This window comes from Podarcis bocagei (assembly GCF_964188305.1).
Source record: "Podarcis bocagei genome assembly, chromosome: 2".
In the NCBI taxonomy this organism is placed as follows: domain Eukaryota; kingdom Metazoa; phylum Chordata; class Lepidosauria; order Squamata; family Lacertidae; genus Podarcis; species Podarcis bocagei.
Window position 1 is genome coordinate 100,436,771 of NC_138126.1, and position 20,696 is coordinate 100,457,466.

Consider the following 20,696-nt stretch of genomic DNA (forward strand, 5'->3'; position numbering starts at 1 on the left):
CTGGACTAGACTTGCAGAAAGCAATCCATTCGCTGTATGTGTATGTATGTGGTATGTTTATTTGCTGGAGGAGTTATATAAAGATCATCCATCTGCTTTTTTTAAAAAAATGAAGAGAATACAACATTCTATTATTAACAAAAAGCAAAAGCAGTCTTCTGTGTAAATTCTTGTTCTAATTGCTCAGGGAAAATAATGGAGATTGGAAAGTGATATTTCTATTATTGTACACGGGGATTTAGTGAGAGGCAGTGGCGAGCAATAAAATCTGTGTTGTAGTTTCCTGCTTCCAGCGTTTAGGGACATACCTGCTTTAAATAGTTCACTAGAACACTACAGATCACGCCTAGTGTTAAGCATGACTAATTTTATTAGCAGGAGTACTCTGGTGATTGAAGACTGACTTGTGATTGGCTCCAGCTAAAAATGAGTAGGCATATCAGAGGTGAGTGTGACAAATAGGGTTTTTTTAATATAAAAAAGATGAGAAGAGGAGGAAGGAGACATTGTGCAGAAGTCTCAGAGGGAGACATGAAATGAAGACCCTCAACAGGAGCTACTCTAATAAGACCTGGAAGCAAAGGGCTGGCAAAGGAGAGTGCATCCCTCAACCACTGGGACAGTAAGGGGAGGACAAAGGAAAATGGGAAGAGCACAGCCTGGAGGGCCTTGTAAGGTAAAATACCTGAAGGAAAGGGGAGAGAACCCTAGTGAAGGATTAAGGACAATTGCTGCAACATTGTCTGGATCAGGGCTGCTTTTATATATGGAGTACTAATTAGTTGTGGACTTAGCTGATTTAGGCAGGAATGGGAAACCTTTGGTTCTCTGGATGTTGTTCAACTCCCATGAGTCCTAGCCAACATAGCAAGTGGTCAGGGATGATAGGAGTTGGAGTCCTACAACATATGTCCACCATTTCCCCATCCTTGAGCTAAGGATAGAATGGGGGGGGGGGAGAGAGAGAGACTTCCAGTCCCAGCTCTAAGCTAGTGTTCAAGTGTGATGCTGCCCATTACTCCAAAGATAGTGACTCTTGTCCAGGTAGGGTGGCACTCCCACTATAGGAGGAATGTATGGGTTGCGCCTAGATCTTGCTTTGTCACTGGAGGCACAGTTGACCACAGTCGCATTGAATGCCTTCTACCAGATGCAGCTGGCATGCCAACTCCGATCCTTTCTGGATAGAGATAGCTGAGCCTCAGTCATCCATGTTTTGGTAACCTCCAGGTTAGACTTCGGTAATGTGTTATATGTGGGGCTGCCTTTGAAAAGAGTTTGGAAAGTACCATTAGTTCAAAATACAGCTGCTAGATTGCTAACGAGAACCAGATGCAATGGTCACAAAATGCCAGTGCTTCGTTAATTGCACTGGATCCTTGTCTTGTTCTGAGTTCAGTTAAGTTCTTAACTCCTAAAGCCCTTAATGGCTTAGGTCCAAGTTGCATGATGAATCTTATTCTTCTTTATCAGTCAAGGTCATTTTCGAAGGCCATCACTTTTGGATGGCCCTGCCATCAGAGATTCAGTGGGCCCTGGTTGTAGAATTCTCTCTCCAGGGGAAAAAACAAAAACTTGCCTGGTACCTACTGGCATCATTTTTATTCTCCCAGGCATTTTAACTGGGTTTTATTTCGAGTGTTTGGTATTTATACTGTTCTGTAACCTGCTCCTGTTCTTGTTTTTATTGTATACCTGTTATTCTTTTCTATGGTATTATTTTATTTCTGTTTTGATTATAATCTGCTCCTGGGAAGTTTCTTTGAACTGCATGGTATAATGTAACTAAAATAAATAGGCAGGAATGCTAGTTTATTGCTGATCTTGAAAGTGGAGCTGCCTATATGGATGGGAGCTGCCTGTGCAGACCACACTAAGCTGAGGACTAGGATGGTTGCTTTGGAGGATAAAGGGCAGGCTATGTCTGCAGGAAAGCTTTCCCCACTCACAGTGAACACTTTTGGAATGCACTCAAAATATGGGAAGCAGCCTTGGGAGAAAATGAAGGAAAGCACCATATGATATTCTAATTTTTTCATGTCCAGGTGGTTTTCATGCCTTGGGTGGACTGTGCAAGGGTGGCAAGTGGGTCTTCTTGGATGCACTTAATGAGACCAAAGAAAAATGTTCACTAAAACTTCCAGCAAGGCTTCAGAGCCATGCTTTTACAACATTCACTCTACACTTGTTTTAGTGTACACCCACAAAGGACAGTTTATGTTCGTTTACAAACGCAGTGTCCACTAAATAGTAAAACAGAGTACTTGTATTAACTACTGTTCACTCTGTATGTCCACATCCATTCTTAAGACTTTACTCCCAGCTTGTTAAGCATGGCAAGCTGCTTTGGTCAATTTTTTTTAGGGGGACATTGCTTAAGGACTTGGTAGCTAACATAAGGCAAGCAAGCTTTTTCTTAATTCTCTTGGTAAAGTTCTGCCCTTGGTAAGACTTGTCCTTGGTAAGGCAGTGCCGTAATTCTAGCTGCTTTGTTTTCCTGCTTGCATCTGTCTCACGTATCGATTGCTTGCTCACTCTCTCCAATTGCAGCAGTATACTCTAATTCGCAGTTATGGAATTTTGTGCCGTATTCAGGAGTGGTGCTGCATCACTGAAGGTCACTGATTAGTGCGGTAGTTGTGCAAAGTCCCAATCAAGGCTTCCTGAGTGAGTTTCAACTCAGGGAAGTTGGAATGTATATGACAGAATGGAGGTAGGAAAGTCAAGAGCAAAAGCATTTTAAGCAACGGTGTTATGAACAAACAAAACACAGGGAATTGCTGTTATCATTGGATATAGAATTTAAAGCTACTTATAAAAGACAACTATTTTCTTAAAGCTTTTGTACCTCTTTCTTCAGCAAAAAAGAGGGGGTTCTATAAGAATTAGAAGTCATCCACATGGAGAATGATAAGCTGACTTTTAGTTGCTCTGTACAGATGTGGAAGGTGAAGCCTGTGGAGATATGTTATTCCACTATGCTCTTTGGAGAGTGAAGGGCTAGGATAGCATATACTCCATGTGGTGAAGAAGATCTCAGGTATATGGCAGTCCTACAGACCAATGGGCCAATGCCTGATTTGGTATTAATGCACTTTTATGCTCCAGAGAAATTTGTGGGGATGACACTTATTCCAGGAATTTGATTTGATTATTCTGGGGTGCTCTCCATTTATAAATTCCACACTCTATGGCTCAGTGCCTAACAGGGCTTACTGATGGTCTCTTACCCAGGGCACCTTAAAATCATAAAGCCAACTGTGCATTTATAATGGTGCTGTCACTTTTTCAGGGACAGTGTCATGCTACAAATCTGCAAGAAATGAAGTGGATCCATTAAAATTGGGGCGGGGAATCTCTGGTGCACAATCCAAGCATGGCCTGCTAGGCCTCCCCATGCAGCTGGTTGGTCTCTCCTGCAGCCCCACTCCTTCCAAAGCCCATTTCTCCTTCTTGGCTGCTTGTGTGAAACAGAGGACAGGGACAGGCTGGTGGTGCAGAAACAGACCATAACACGCACAGCAAAGGAAACGCAAGAGATGTGTATGAGAGGAGGGAGTGTGGGGATAAATGGATGTGAGTAAATGAGTTTGTGTGTGTGTGTGTTGGTGTAGAGATGTGTGAAGTGGGAGGATTGTGTAGATTAATTGGTGTGTGTAGTCTTGGCCCCATCCCCTTCTGGATTTGGCCCTGTCTATTGCTGGCCAAAAAAAGAGAAAATTTCACCACTGAATCAATTTAAGGATACCTTTCTTGTGGAACCAGCAGAAATATAAGTAAATATCTTTGCTTTTTACCTTGAGAATGTGAATGATAACAGTGTATTCAGAAAAAAATACAAACTGCTGAAGCTTTGCCGAAGAGCAGAATACATAGAGATTTTCTCCAAATGGGTAGCAATGTTCAGAAATCCCAGTCAGGAAATAAGGCCACAAGTGACAGTGAGTTAGATTAAAACCATACATTCAAACTTTCAGAAGTGAACCATTGTCCAAGGGCCTACATCTGAAGAATGACGGGTTATACGGTGCCAGACTCTGTTTACAGGAGCTTAGATTGTTACCCGTGAGGTCAAACGGGATACAGTTTAATTTCTCAGCCAAGGAGCATGGGGTTTCCAGGGAAGCACTACTGAGGCTACTGCTGTATTTTTAAAAGTTGAGCAAAATTAAAGACATGTTGACAGGATACATCACAGGCAACTGAATTCAGCACACACACAAATAAAACTATTTTATTTATTTTTATTAGATTTATATACCTCCCTTCATCACAAGATCTCAGGGCAATAGCTCAATTGTCTGAAACCAGAATCTGTAAGCCAATGCCCTTAATTGGCATCATTATACCATAGACTTTTCCTCATCTTTTGCAGAAACTGGAGTTTTGGTCAACTGTTCTGGTCATCAGGGGCCATAAGGGGAAGAATGTATGTTGCAGTCACAGCTCTTGATAACTTAAGGCCTTTCTCCATTACAGTGCATTTAAATAGTCAAGCTAAAGGCATCTTGAAAGCTTTCTCACCTCACAGAGCCCCACTCACCTCACAGAGTGTTTGTTGTGGGTGAGGAAGGGAAAGGAGAATGTTAGCCGCTTTAAGACTCCTTAAAGGGAGTGAAAGGCGGGATATCATCCAATCGGGGTGTGGATATCAAATCCAAACTCTTCTTCTTCTCTTCTTCTTTCTCTCAAAAATTATCCCATGAGTACTCTGAGAATCCTAAACTGTCAGTTGCTTCAGATTACCCATCTCATTCATTGTTGTAATTTTTTTTTTAAATCATTGTGGTAGCAAAGATGCATCCCCATATTCAGTGATAACCCAAATTCAGCCATAGCTCTTTCTTTACATCTAGCTTCACATTTCTATGGCTGTTTGGAAGACTGGTTGTGTGCCCAGCCACAGAGTCCACTCTCCTGGTGTGCCTAACTGCTGAGTGGGAAAATGAATGGATACAACAACCACCTGGGATTTAAACGGCCACAACTTTATTGATTTCAGATGTAGGAAGCTTTGGCATAGGCATTGGGCGTGTATCCCTCTCAGCCCCGCACCCCCTTGCTCGGGAACTGAGGCAAGACAGGGTCTATTCGGGGGTGGATCCATCGCAAAACGCAGGTTTACGCAAATGGCCCCCAAACGCTGTGGGAAGCTCTATGGCCCGCTAGCCCTACACACTTTGCTCTTTGGACAGAGACTTCCCTCTAGACCCGTCTAACGGGGTACACCACCCCAGGGAACAGGGGGTGGATGAGTCACCACTTCACCACACCCCAATTGGATGAAAGACTATAGGATTCCGCCCAAGGCCTAAACTGCCAAAGTTGTGCTATGGGAAAAATGAAACCTGCTGAGCAGGGGAAATTGCTTCCCAGAGCCGAATACAGCAACCGCCAAAAGATCACAGCAAAGCTCAGCTAGCTGAAAAGAAATGGTTAGAGCGGTAATCAACTATTAATGAAGGGAGGGGAAGAGTGGGCGACGATCATGGCCAACTGGATGCTGTGCTGAGTGGTCAGCCAGGCTAAGTAGATGGCCATCCCTCCCTGGGCCGCTGCGGATTGGCTCATTAGGTGGGAACCTGTGAGCTTCTGCAGTGGCCAGAGGGGACAGGGAAACAATCTAAAATGGTGCTGCATGTCGAGGGGAGAGAGGAGGCGCCGCGTTGGGCCACAACCGCCACTCACCTGCAAGATGGTAAGCGGCCATTACATCGTATAAAGCACAGGGTTTATTACAGCAGTGTGGAAGAAAGCATGGCAAAAATACATACAGTGGTGCCTCGCAAGACGAAATTAATCCGTTCCGCGAGTCTCTTCGTCTTGCGGTTTTTTCGTCTTGCGAAGCACGGCTATTAGCGGCTTAGCGGCTATTAACGGCTTAGCGGCTATTAACGGCTTAGCGGCTTTAAGAAAAAGGAAACAAACTTGCAAGAACTCGCAAGACGTTTCGTCTTGCGAAGCAAGCCCATAGGGAAATTCGTCTTGCGGAACGACTCAAAAAACACAAAACCCTTTCGTCTAGCGAGTTTTTCGTCTTGCGAGGCATTCGTCTTGCGGGGCACCACTGTAGATGTTTTAAGGTGAAATGCCACAAATTGGTCATTGTAAAATGAACAATACTATTCAGATGTCCCATTTATGCTGCTGTGTTTATATCTCTATGGGATAAGTGCATTGTGTAAAAGCACAAAAATCCTGTAATTCACACAAGTGCTCCCCCAAATGCACATTTTCAGTTCCATTTTACCTTTTCAGATTGGAGTCACTTTATTTCTTTGAAGTTCCTGTATTTGAGCTAGTTGCTACTTCAACTTGCCTTTTCCCCACTCCCTTTGAATGAATAAAGATATGTTGTTAGGATGCTATTAACATGCTAGTTTTGTCTTTCAGGGTCATTAGCCGAGCACAAGGGCTGAAGCTGGTGGTGGAAACCCTGATGTCATCCCTAAAACCCATTGGAAACATTGTTGTCATCTGCTGTGCTTTCTTCATCATTTTTGGCATCTTGGGAGTCCAGGTAGGCTTTGCACAGGATTCACTGAAAGTAGAATAGACTAGATGGTCCATGTGATCAAATTCACTGCATGGAATTGGAGACTTTCCTATACACAGACTCTCACAACCATATATGCCTCTGGAAAGGTGCAAGATTCAACAGGTGCTTATAGAACAAATAATAAGTCCATATGTTTCATAGCTGCTTCACAAATTACTTTTTTCTAGAAATGCAGTCAAAATACTTGATTTTAGCTGCAAAACCGTTTTGTATCTCTTTTGTAGGAAATGTACACTTTTTGTGCATTCCGCTGTGAGTTTCATTAAGCCAAAGTGTGTTTTCAGCATCACGGGAGCACATTTGGAGGGAGGGGGCTGGTAGCCTATAATGGACGGTTGTTACCCTTTTCAGAGCCTGAGGGCTTGCATTCCCTTCTGCGCAACCTTCCAGGGGCCCACATGCAGAACAATACATGTGAATTTTGCCTCTTGTCTAGTCTGTGTCCTCCATCCAGCCAAGAGGCATAGTCAGAGTCCAAGGGTTCATTCTAGACAGGCAGAAACACTGCATGATGAGACTGGTGACGGGGGGTGCATGGGTTGGGGGGAACCCCAAGGTCCAAACAGAGCCCACATTTGGTCCCTGGGCCTGAGGTTCTGTTTCCCTGGCCTGTAAGCTCCCTGTTGCATGTACATGCGTGGTAAGCTCTCCAAGATACATTTAGCAGCTTTAATGTAGTATTGCAAGTGATTTGTTTCTTAATCAATTGCACATTTTATAATGGCTTAGTAATATCCAGTGGTCCCATTTGTTCTCTTCATATTTTCTTTATAGAGCTATGCCTTGATGCATAGGTTGGAATTTGTATTATATCACTATAACTATAAAACGTCTCATTATTTTTTTGGAAGTCATCCTGAGCATTTACCTAAAGTTTTATCTCTCCAGTCTCCCACTTTCCAGATACCGAAATCTGATTTAGTAATCTTGTTTTGATCTCTTCCCTAATGTGCTGGTTTCAATGCCCCATATTTGCTTCCTGCAGTTCCCAATATTTGCTTCAACTGCTGTAGAGTAGGCACTAGTAACTAACCTGTCATGGAGACAGAGGTGATGAAATATAATAATGGAAAGTACAGGGTGTAGCTTGATCCCCTAGTCCCTAAGCCTTTCAGAAAATGCTGTGTTGGGGGAAATCATCAACCTTTGGTATGCATCCAGTGTTGTGCTTTTCAACACTTCTACCCCCCAAGTATAGTACTCTTAGGTTAAAAAAAAATAAATGATTAAATGTCACCACCTATGAAATATATGGGTTTGCATTGATCTCTATTGTTTGGCTTGCTCAAACAGAGCCCTAAATGCTTGGCATCTCTTTTCGAGTTCAAATAAAGAGGTGATGTTTAAAGAGTCCAGTGGGAAAGGAACCTTGCCATAGGGAAGCAAAGCATGATAATGCCAATAACTTTTGTCACTCAATAAAATAGTGCAAATGTCTCAACCTAGCCTGATGCAGGCTGCTGCACTGACATCCATCATAGTAGCTGTCACGTTCTGCCGCTTCCTGTTTGCCATTGAGAAAGCGACAATATTAATCATCTGGGGTTTCGATACCTTTCACCCTGCTGGTAATTGTATCTGACGCTGTTGAAGTCAATGCCTTGGGGTCACCAGATTCACAATACAGTGTGATGCCCATGCTTCAAGGGTTGTGTGCACCACAGAATTTCGATCAGTGTAACTGCACAAGCAGGAGAAGCTGCACCTTTCAAAATTCTTCTGTCACTTTAAGAGATGTGGAACACCTGTCCCTTATTAAATCTGGCAGTCCTAGACAGAGTGAGTGAGATCTCACAGAAAATGTTGGACTCCTTTGGGAGGAAGGGCAGGATACAGATTTAATGAATAAATGTAATGATGGGAGGCCTTTCCTTCATTCTACTTACAGGCAGAGGTATAGAATCAACTGGGGTCTAGAAAAGGAGCTGATTTCTTTATCCATGTATATGATTTAACTAGCAAAGGTCTGTGCAAAAGTCCTCCCTCTAGTAGTCTGAATAATGTCTTTGTCTGATCAAATGCATGTGTAGACCCAAGGTGATTTCAGGAGCATGAAAGGGCATAACTGTGAAGTCAGCAAGGTAAATGGACCCTGATACTGGATAAAAGCAAGCAAATACTGTCTTGTAACCTAAATAATAATCCAAGGTAGGAAATGTATTTCCAAGCAGCTATTCAGAAGTTGACAGAACTGTGAGGAAATGATAGCCAGGGCCGGATTTAGCAGTAGATATACACAGACACCAGGGTTGTGCCTTGCAAAAGAAGGTACAGTTGTGGCATTCTGTTCGGTGGGGAGGCAGATTGACAGGAGACCAACTCTAGCCACCTCCATCTCCTGAAAACATGCTCAGCACAATTACATTATAGTGCTACTTGGATATTTATAGGGCCCCGACTGCTGGATGATCCCAGGTAATTATGTACAGCATGCATTGGAAAGGCGAAATTTCTTTCCAGTTAGGAGCAGCCACTCATGTGGAAGCTTCCAATTACACATGGCTCTTAATCTTCACTGGATTGGGGGCAATTGTTTATGAGCTTGTGTATACTACAGGCTTCCTGTACATTGGGGCCGAACTGCAGTGAGCCACATCTGTAGCAAAAATTAGCCTTGGGCATGACTCGTGGAAATATGGGAGAGAAATATTTATAATAAACAAATAAAAAGTGTGGGTACCACTGGCAGTTATTTGCAGCATTGTTTGCACCATCCAGGTTGTTCGGGTTGTATAGTCCCTGTCAAAGAGAGTAAGATATTCTTGCTAAAACTGGACGTGGTACAATATTCTGTGTATGGGCAGAAATCATGAGTTAGTCCACCATCAACCAAGTACCCTTGAAGAAGAAGATTTGGTGGCTTGTTCCTTCCAAGTCCATCAAGCCAACTCTTAAAAATCATGCTAAATAATCAGCTTTTTCCTCTATCAGTTCCTAAAACTTTGAATGTTATTGTGGAGACATTTTCACTTGTATCCTGATGACTTCTTCCTGCAGCATGCAGTGGTCAGTGATGACCGTTAAGTAACTCTAGACTCTGGACTTCACAGTCTTATAAGGCGCTGGTCATATGTATTAATTTAGTTGTGAAGGACACAGTTGACATTTCTCTTCTCAACATGGCAATTCCATGCTTTGTAACTGCTTTTCCATTGCTAATATGTTAGAGCAAAGTCAAAGAAAAACCTGTTTGCTAGCCCTGGTAAAAGAAATACTCTGAACTTGTGCAGTTTTGCATTTTTATGGTACCATCATGGCTACAGAAATAAAATGGGGTTTCCTTTTGCTGCTTCATGCTAAACACATTTACTTGGGGGAAAGCATCGTTTCTTCTAGAAAAGGATAATAATATCTTTAAGGAATGAGTAATAAAACGAACATCTGTAACCAAGTACATGCTTGACTTGCCACCTCCTAACTATAAAATATTTTGTTAAAAATAAGAAGGAAGGATGCTGTAGTGACTAGCATCAGCCCTGGTGTTCCCTGGCATGTCCATGCCAGCACAGATGCAGATGTCAGGCCTGTTTGGAGCTGGCTCCATTATCTGCTGCTCCCTGGGTGGTGATTTGGGGGCCTTTTTGTTGGTTTTTATTTAAATGTCCTAGCTTTTAATTATTCAGAAGGCAGCTCACAAATAGAAGGAAAACCAATTAAATCAATTAAAACAGCAGCATAAAACCGCAAATAAAAATAAATAAAAACAGCAGGACCAAAGCACCATTCACTAAAAGATGGTGTTAATAAAACATTGGGGGCCTGGTGCCAGACCTCAGGGCTTACATGGGGCAGGTAAGACCTGTCCCTGATGACCACATGCCAAGTGTCTGAAGTTGGGGGCACCCAGACAAAAGCCTCCAGACATATGTCAGTGACCGGGCATTGTAAAGTCACATTTGCTAATTATTTTGCCATCTCTTGGTTTTCACAGTTGTTCAAAGGGAAGTTTTTTGTCTGCCAAGGGGAAGACACAAGGAACATTACCAACAGGTCGGACTGTGCAGAAGCCAGCTACAAATGGGTCCGGCACAAGTATAATTTTGATAATCTCGGCCAGGTATTAATGGAATGGTAATCTGCTTCTTTGCTCCTTTATTTCCCTGATTCTAAGTGTTCTTGCCGATTTTGCAGCTACCGTGGCAAATGACACATTTCCTAGACGCAAAATGTGCACTTAAAATCCCCCATTTTAGCGTTCATAAGTCTGCACAAGTTCCTTTCTGAATTAAGACAAGGGCTCGCACCTTCTTGGACCATTACACATCATACTACATATGTCTATCAAAAAGCCTCATATTAGAAAATTTGACACCCTGTACCCAGCACAACCTAATGCTTGCCTAAGTGATACACTCCAAATGTTTCTGGACTATAACTCACATTATAGTCAATATGGTCAATAGTAAGCAGTTGATTCCCAACATCATATGAAGGGCGCCGCATTGGCTGCTAACATCTCCATTCATTTACAGGGTCCACTGGAAATCATCCATACTTTATCAGCATGGCAGGAACTAATTAGAAGTGAGTGAGGGAAGCCTGTAGGGTGAAAATGGAGCTGGCTGTCTCTATTTTTTGAATTAACCCTCATTGTTGGACCAGTGTCTGACACTGATAGGTTTTCGCAGGCGGGAGATGTTCGGCATCAAAGCACATTATTTTTATCACCAAGGTAAAATAACAAGCTAAAATGCAAGTTTAAACTTGAGCAGATAGGAGACCAGAGTAGAAGATGGGCACATGAAAGGAATTGTTTTCTTCCGACCTAAATGTAATGCTGTGTTTCCTCTTGCCTTTCTAGGCCTTAATGTCTCTGTTTGTTTTGGCCTCCAAAGATGGGTGGGTGGACATCATGTATGATGGATTGGATGCTGTGGGAGTGGATCAGCAGGTACGTGGTTCGGCATTAAGTTAATAGAAGAGATAGTTCTGTAAAAAACAAAACTGTAAGGGGTACAGCTCCTCCCCGTATCTCACAATCTTCATGGACAAAGGATGTTCCAATCTTACTTTGCACATTTATACAGCCTTGTCCCCGGTACCCTCATAGGTTGTAATTTTAATGGCTTTCTTCTCTGCCTTGTAGCCAGTCATGAACTATAACCCTTGGATGCTCCTCTACTTCATCTCCTTCCTGCTGATTGTTGCCTTCTTTGTCCTCAACATGTTTGTGGGAGTTGTGGTGGAGAATTTCCATAAGTGTCGTCAGCATCAGGAAGAAGAAGAAGCCAAGAGACGAGAGGAGAAGAGACTCAAGCGGCTGGAGAAAAAGAGAAGGAGTAAGGAGAAACAGATGGCTGGTCGGTAGTCTTTCCTCATCTTTCTGAGTCCTGCTTGACCTTTGACAGTCTCCCCGTAACTCCCTGCCTAGCACCTGAGGCTCAGATTCCTTTCAAAAGCATGTCCAGCTATGAAATTTGCATGAAGGATATAGTTCTGGCATAGGCTAAATAACGAGCCGCAGAAACATAGCAATGGCTGCATGATTCGCAACTACTTTATACGCTAGGTGATTTTTAAAAAAGAATAATTTTAAATGTATTTTTTTTATTGCACAAGCTTAGCATTACCCAAATAGTGTCAAATGCAAAAACCAACAGTTCCAGAACAGGCCAAGAATCTTAGGCGTGTCTAGCACTGTTGCTGCGAATTAGCTTCACTATTTGGTTTATTACAGCCTTGTAATGTCACAGTGAAATCACTTTTGTCAATTTCTGAGCCAGTTTTGCATATCGATTGATGAAACTGCTTCGTGCATTCAAGGATGTAATAATAAAAAGCAGCCTGGTTTTTGAAATGCTTGAAAATATAGTGTATTTGCTTGAGAAATACAGATTTTTTTTCTTTAAAATGATGAAGGAAATAACCAGACAGAAATTAGCCAAATTAAGTAGATCCACTGGCACACAACCTCGTCGGACCACTTAGAATAATTTTTTAAAATCCTTTTGTAACCATAGTAGATGTGTCTATAAAAATCTGAGAAACTTGACATACATATTGTCTTTTTTATCTCAGTTCTGTTTGATTGAAAAACAGGAAATTACATTCAGGTCAGAGGTCACAGGTCAGAGGTACTCTCCTCCATCTTGCATGCCTTCTATTCTGCTTGGATTTTTTCCCCCAAATGCCCCTGCGTTCATTCATGGTATCACTCTTGTTACTTCCATCTTTAAGTGTTCTTATGGCTTTCCCCCAACCCATTATCCTTTCCACATTTATTTCATCCCTTTCAGACTGACACCAGTAAATCTGTAGGAATCTCTCTTTGTTGTTGTTTTTGTTGTTGTTGTTGTTTAATGGTTACTAAAAAAAAAAAAAAGGTGCAATTCCCTGTATGGTTGTTTTATAGGTATAACAAGATAGGACCATGATTTGTGTTGTGTGTTGCTGTTTTTTGAGCATTAATTGTATGAAATCAATATCTAGATACTTAAGGACATTCACAACTAAGAGAATTATATTTTAACATTATTTACTTGAGGGTAAGGATTCCAGATCAGAAGATCTGAAACGAATAAATCATGATGAAACTGTGGTTTATTAATGAATTTTGTGACACAGTTCAGAAATAAGAGAGCTCCATGATGAGCTACAAGGTTGTGGTGTTCACAAGTGACCTTTCAAAGTATTTCAGAACTGACATGATTTTTTCCAAGACAATGACTATTTCGGTTTATAGCTCAAGGAACATACAATCATGTTATAGGAAGGACTGCCCATGTATTGGGGTTCATGTTCTCTTTTTAGCCAAAGTTCATGGGATTTCGTACACATGAAACATCCCATGATGCATAAAGGCACAAAGGTTTATTGCAGATACTTTGGTAGTATATCAATCATTGTCAGTGAAAAGTATGCATGCACCCGTGTTTTGCTGGTATAGCATCTGTAAATATTTTAGTGGTAATAACATGGTAAACATGGTAAACAGACAAAAAGCTTCACAGACTTTTGTGCATAAAGCAGTCTTGGCCTCCCAGCCAGCGTGGAGTTTTGTCAAATGCAGCTTCTTGCTACAACAAAGGAAGCCTTGTAAAGTAACTCTGGGAACAGGGAAGATTTAAGAATGGAATTATACACTACTTAAAGAGTTCCATTTTAAAGGAAAGCTAGCTCTAGTCATGCCTGTAACACATTTGGAAAGCAATGCAGTCCCGTGGAATCTGGCACAGAATTGTGGCCTACGTAGGATTAGCTTTGACATAGTAGGACCTTATATGGAAATATAAAATGGCATGCCTCCTCTCACCCACCCCTTCTTGTTCAAGGTGAAAGGCCCGCCCCTTGTCATCCTTTATGTTTACTTGCCTTCAAACCTTTCAGTGGGCCACAGCCCTGGGGAACTTATTAACCATCTTATGCATTATTCCTTGGTTCACTAGACTCCTTGCCTGCCCCTCTGTCTGGCACAGTGTACTTACTGTAACTTGCCTGTTCATTACTTATTTCCCATATTGTCTTGAGACACTATGGTATTTCCCCCCCCCCCACTGCCATATTTCTTAGCTTCTCTAAAACCTCTAAACAGCTTACAAAAATAAAACATTAGAATAATCAGTAAAAAACAAAAAACAGATAAGTACAGGTTTAAAAAACACTCAAAAGATAATTAAAATCAACAGTAAGCAAAAGAGATTAAAACACGCCAGTATTCTACATGTCTGGGTAGGGTTGCCTAAATAGAAAATGTGTTTTTACTGTCAGAAAGTTCTTCCTGATGTTTAGTTGGAATCTCCTTTCTTGTAACTTGAAGCCATTGGTTTGAGTCCTACCCTCCTCCAGAGCAGGAGAAAACAAGCTTGCTCCATCTTGACCCAGAAACGCCAGCGGGTGCAGAATGCTGCAGCGAGACTCCTTACGGGGTCCTCGCTGAGAGATCACATTCATCCAGTGCTATACCAGCTGCACTGGCTCCCGGTGGAGTACAGGATCAGGTTTAAGGTGCTGGTTTTAACCTTTAAAGCCCTATACGGCCACGACCCTCGTACCTACGGGACCGCCTCTCCTGGTATGTCCCTCAGAGGAATTTACGATCTTCAAACTAAAACATCTTGGAGGTCCCAGGCAACAGAGAGGTTAGGCTGGCCTCAACCAGAGCCAGGGCTTTTTCGGCGGTGGCTCCTATCTGATGGAACGCTCTGCCACAAGAGATTAGGGCCCTGCGGGATTTGACATCTTTCCGCAGGGTCTGCAAGACAGAGCTGTTCCGCCAAGCCTTTGGCCAGGGCACAGCCTGACCCCCTCCTTTGGCAATTTTCTCAGAACTCTACCCAATGGTTGCCTTCAGTTTGATTTGAAGTATTTTATTTTTTATTTTTAATGAAATTATTTTAAAATGTTGTCTTATTTTATTGTTGTTAGCCACCCTGAGCCCGGCTTCGGCTGGGGAGGGCGGGATATAAATAAAAAAATTATTATTACTATTATTATTATCTTCCATGTGACAATAAAATTATTACAATGATTATTTAAGGCTTGGTTTCCAGACCCTTGAACGTCTTGGTTGCCCAACTCTGCACATGTCTTTCCTTGATTAAGATATTATGGAGAAATAGAACTGATTGTCATCAGTATATTGATGGCAATTTGCCCCAAAACGCCTAATGGCCACTTCTAGAGCTTCATATAGATATGATATAGCATTGGTCATAGAATAACATAATCACCAGTGGGCCAAAAAGGAGTGTGTTTTAAGCAAACACTGGAAAGAGTTGGGTTGATGGGAGTTGGAATCCAGCAATATCTGGAGGGCCACAAGTTCCTCACCCCTGCCTTAGATAATCACCTAGTTTCCTTATGCAGCCTTTGATGTAGGGATGACTACAAAACACATCAGTTTACAAATGATTTATGAAATGGTTACTCCATTGATGAGGAAAAGGTGGACCCTGGATATTACGAATACCACTTAAAATGGATGTTCTTATAAATTATTCTGACACACTTATTATTGTGAAAATACGTTTTACAAGTTAAGTGTAAAAATCGAACCATAGTTAAAAGTAATGTGTGGCATAATTTTATATGGTCCAGGCAAATTGTAAAACACCTTCAGCTTTCTTCCTAAGTTTGGAAATTAATGTAGGTATTTAGGGATTTAGTATTTGCTACAATAAAACTATAAACATAATTCATAAATCTTATAGTTATGATTCCACTAATGATCCTCATTACAAAGGGCTTCAACAGAGAAGTGAGGATTTTATAGCTTCTTCCCTAGCTGTAACATATTGAACACCCTTTCATTTAATGTGAGCTCCCATTGACACATCATAATTCCTTGGAAAATAATTTCACTTTAGCTGTGATTATTGTTATTTTTTAAAGAACCGCTTGGAAAAGCTTAATATTTCACCGTGTTCTCAAGTTTTCAAATAAATAAATAAATCCTGAAATACTTTGAATTATGTCAGCTACAACATCAGATATAAAGGGGGCGGGCACACATGAAGTATTAGGAATTTCCTAAAAGAAAGTTGCAGTCCACTCTATGCATGGAATGATATTGCCAGTTAGTTCTCTAATGTATTGGGGCATGGGTTGAAATAATCTGCTGAAGAACGGGAAGTTCTTGCAAAAAAAAACTACCATATAAAATTTACAGAAGAAATTGTCCTCTTATAATCATTTTTGAACCATAACATTCATTTGCAGTCTGTTGGGTTGATTGTATGGAGTGAAAATTGCATTTATTAGCGGACAAATCTCTTGTTTAGTACTATGAGGAAAAAGGTTTTTTTAAGATTGTAGGCACAAGTGCCAGTTGAGTTTGCCCTGGCAGAACACTCTTTGACTTGTGTGCAACAAATGTGCCTAAGGGCAGAACTATGTGTTGTGGAAAAAATAAGTGCCTACAAATCTATGGTGGCCACTTCCAAAACATTGGGTAGCTTTGGAAGGGAGCAATTGGGGTGGGGAAGTTGTGTGCGCTGGCAATGGGGACTGAGATCAAGGGCACCCTGTCAATAAGGCGATGTGAAAGCCATCTGCCTCAGGCAGCAGATCCAACCGCTGCCATTGCCCCATTGCCAGCCTCCCCGGGGCTTGGCTAGTGCAGCCACCTCAACACCATTGCCCTCACTGCTACTGCACTGTGGTGGAAGTGTGGGCACAGCCACAAGCAAGGGTAGAGTTGTGGTGGCAGAGCCGGTGGCAACGTGAGTGTGATGGCAAGGATGAGGTGGGGGCCTGAATTGGGGGGGGGGGGCATCGTGGCATTTTGCTAATAGCAGCAAAATGTCTCAGGCCAGCCCTGGTCAGGATGGTTATCTCATCATCAAACAACTGTTTTCCTGCTCCAACTAGCCAACCCTATTTTCCCCTCACACAGTTCTAGTTTAGGGATGGATGAATTACCCTCTTTCTGGTCCATGCCAGTTTTGCATGTAGGGAATATCCTATCCCATTTGTTGCTATTTTTTAAAAAAGGAAATGCACTAAATATATGCATTTAACTTGTACATATTTTGCATGGACTTTTGTATGCAGTTCCCCCTAGAAGTGCATATTTTGTGCATTTTTCTGTAAAATACACATCTTTGTATGCTTTTTTTAAAAAGCTGAAACTGATTTGTCAACTGTGTTCTGAACTGCATATAAGTCCAGGGCTGGCCTATAAGGTTGGTTTGCTTAGAAATGCAGACTGCACAAATTTCTCCTCTATCTCTTGTCTAGATTCATGTTTCCCCTAGCAAACATGTCTGGAACTCTTAAAAGTAGTTCAGAGGAAGGCACTGAAGTAGAAAAGCAATGAATATTGGGAGTGATGAAGAGCCCTTCCCTTTGCCAGCTCTCTACTCCAAATGGGTTCCTAACAGATGTGGTCACTGGAGTTTTGTTCTACATGTTCGCACATAATGTAGCATTTCACCTCTTAAAATATTTATTTCTAAATAACCCATTAGTTATACAGTTGGTTGAAATGGTGAGATTCCTCTGGGGTAAGTGGCATGAAGACTGTATAGTAACTAGAATTTTCCCACCCAACTCCCTGTATGTTTACTTATCACATAGGGACCAATACTGATGCCATGCTGTATTATGTTGCCTTGGGGCCAGTACCGACCATGTGACTAAGTAGTTATTTGAGTCTAAACTAGTCCTGGCATAGCCCCACTGGTTTTAATGGGATTTTGTGGGTACTGCTTTGGGTCAAAAGACTACAAGAAAGCAGGTTTCAGCTTCTCCTTTATATTTCTTTAGAAAGGATTATAACATTCATTTTTTTCCCTGAGGTGATGCTATCCCAGATGTCATGCTGATAACTTTAATACTTTATTGACTTGAGAATATGGAAGGAATGGTCTATAGTTACATTTGGGGCTTCCCTTTGCCTGCCACTGTTATTTACCCGTAATAATCCTAGTTTATTCCAGTGTAACATATAGTTCCCCTGAAGGCTACATTGATTTATGAGAGAGGACCATTTTCCCCTTAGCTGTCTGCCAGTGCATCACAGTGGATAAGAATCTCATATTCTGCTCACCAACCGTTACATTGCTCAGGATCAACTAGTTCTGTTTATCTCAGAGGTGTCTTGGGTTTATGTTGCCCTGTATTCGTGTGCACACTTCCCAAATGCTGCATTGTGAAAAGCGTTTGGAAACTGAAGAGATTTCTGAACATAGGCTTTGATGGTGATGTGCTGCTGCTGCAAAAAAGTTACTGTACAAATTCCTCTGAGTGCGAGCAACCCATTGGGGTAGCCTCTCGCAGTCCCAGCCTATCAGTATTCTGAGTGTTTTCATTCTTAATATTATTGTTTAATGACATTAATAACATTATTTAGTTTTATATTATAATGTTCTTAATGCCAATCTTGGGGCTTTTAAACTCAAAGGCAACATGAATTATACTACTATGAATACTTAATCTCAAATAGCTAGGCACAAGTGTTAAATCATAAGACCACATCGTCCTTGCCTACAAATTTAAAAGGCTGATTTGCCAATACAGACCACCCTCCTTCTGATGGTGTAGAATTGTAGAGTTGGAAGGGGACCTGAGGGTCATCAAGTCCAACCCCCTGCAGTGCAGGAATCCTGCCCACACCTGTCCCTGGCTGGGCTCAAACCACCAACCTTCTGGTTAACAGCCAAATCCACTGACCCATTGCACCACAGGAGGTATACTCTACATTGCTTCTATCTAAACTCCACTGAAATGTGAGGGTGCGTTTGTGGGTAACGGTTGTAGGCAGGCAGAACTCTTGTTTCGCCCTGCCAGGGTGACGGTGTGCTTTTGTCAGAGTGACGGGTGCATGAAGCGATGAAGATGGAATGAAGGATTGGCCTCGCATCCTCTCCAGTGATTTAATGCCCTTTCGTTCTTCTAGATCTAATGCTGGATGATGTAATAATGGACAGCTCAGCCAGTGCACTGCCAGGTACTGGGAAGTCCTTGCTGTCTTTGTCTCACGTGAATGGCAGTGCTGTGTGACTTAACGGCCGCCCACTGGTCCTATGAGGCAGCTTGCTAGATTGTGTGTGGTGGAAGGCCTTTTCTTGGTTTCTCTGCATTTCACGCATGTTGTTTTTGTGCTTGTTTTTAAAAAATTAGAAACGTCTGCAGGTTTGACTTATCACTGACACATTTTTGATGTTATGGTCTTAACCTTACCTTTTTAGCAGGTTTTCTTTTTCTTTTTCATCACAAATATTGCCAACTTCCCTTCGATGTTCTTTTCTTTGTTTTTTGGTTGTTTTCAGGAAGAGATTTTTTGGATAATGTCTGGGTCATCCACTTTGGAGCTGTTTGATGTGTGGTGATTAACCTTGTACAGATGTGCGGAGACTCGGGGGGAGGTCCCTCATTTTGTACTGACCAAGAGAGGTCACCAGAGCTAAAAATAGTGTCGCCTCAGGTGACAAATATATTTTTGCAGAATATTTTGTATACAATGTTCTGTAATGGGCTCCCCCATCACCACCAAAGTCCTATAGTGTTTCAAATCCTTCCCCAGTACAACCTTGCTTAAGATAGATCTGGAGACTGGGGAGAATTTTTCAGAAGAGAGTTTTGTAAGAAAAATGGTTGATAGAATTCATTCCTGAACCCAAAAGAATATTTGGCAAAATCCCTTCCCCATTTTGCAACCCTAAAATATCAGGAGATAATTGGGGAGGGCATTTCAGCTCTGCTCTATTAACTGTATTTTGAAGTAAAATGTAATACCTGCATCAGCTATCAATGTTTTACTTGCCTAGATACTGATCTGTGCATGTGGACAATTCTCCTCAGCTATGTTATTTGGGAGGAAAGAGTCCACCAAAATCAGTTGAAAACTTATTCCAAAATGCATTTGGGATCATGCTGTTAGGTATACAGTGGTACCTCGGTTTGTGAACGTCTCCATTGGCGATGGTTTCGGTTTTCGAACGCCAAAAATCCAGAAGTAAACGCTTCCATTTTCAAACATGCCTCGGAAGTCAAATGGCTTCCGCTGAGGTGCCACTGTATTTTTCTCAATTTTCTCTATGAAATTTGCAGACCACCCTTTGCGCCTCGGTTTTCAAATATTCCAGAACTCAAACAGTCTTCCAGAACAGAGAAATACGTTTGAAAACTGAGGTACCACTGTATACCTAACAGTATGATCTGTTTAGGGGACAGCTCCTTATCTGTACAGGGCCCAAGCCTTAGCCCAACTTCTTAATAAGGTGATACCCTATTGTCCAGGTTCTGCTCCTTTAGACTGCAGTGGGGGCTCCTGCGATTGAATGTTCCCCCACTGAAAAATAAAAAAACCACACGTTTAAACAAATTAGAAAGGAGAACTTTTGTGTTGTTTTCAGTGTGAGAAAAAGTGATGTCATGTCCTACTTCATTAATCAAGACCTAGCAAGAGACAGATAGTCATGTAGTCCAAATCAGATCTATAGCTCTGGGCCCGCTTAGCAGATTCTTTACTTTAGCAAGCACAGAATCAAACATTGCCTAATAAAGGACAGTCTCTTTAATCCACCTTTAGAAAAACTCAAAATAGCAACAGGAATTTGATCGCTCAATTCAAGTCCACATCTTTACATAGCATAAGATAACTGAACCTCTCATTGGCTGCCAGGAAATCCTTCTAGTCACTCCAACTCCATGCATTTGTAAAACCAGACTGGGCATATTTTGTGTGAGAGTCTCA

At 41.8% G+C, this 20,696-nt stretch overlaps 1 protein-coding gene across 11 annotated transcripts in view; it reads left to right on the forward strand.

Annotated features, from left to right (window-relative positions):
* CACNA1G (calcium voltage-gated channel subunit alpha1 G) overlaps window positions 1-20,696 on the forward strand; it is a 330,748-nt gene that overhangs the window by 272,047 nt on the left and 38,005 nt on the right. For 8 of the 11 annotated variants that reach the window (XM_081184510.1, XM_081184519.1, XM_081184511.1 and 5 more), the window contains 5 exons: window positions 6,394-6,520; window positions 10,491-10,616; window positions 11,361-11,450; window positions 11,646-11,859; window positions 18,897-18,947. In XM_081184510.1, the coding sequence (XP_081040636.1) occupies window positions 6,394-6,520; window positions 10,491-10,616; window positions 11,361-11,450; window positions 11,646-11,859; window positions 18,897-18,947 (608 nt within the window). The remainder of the gene's footprint in view (window positions 1-6,393; window positions 6,521-10,490; window positions 10,617-11,360; window positions 11,451-11,645; window positions 11,860-18,896; window positions 18,948-20,696) is intronic. The other 3 variants (XM_081184513.1, XM_081184517.1, XM_081184515.1) reach the window with 3 other exon arrangements.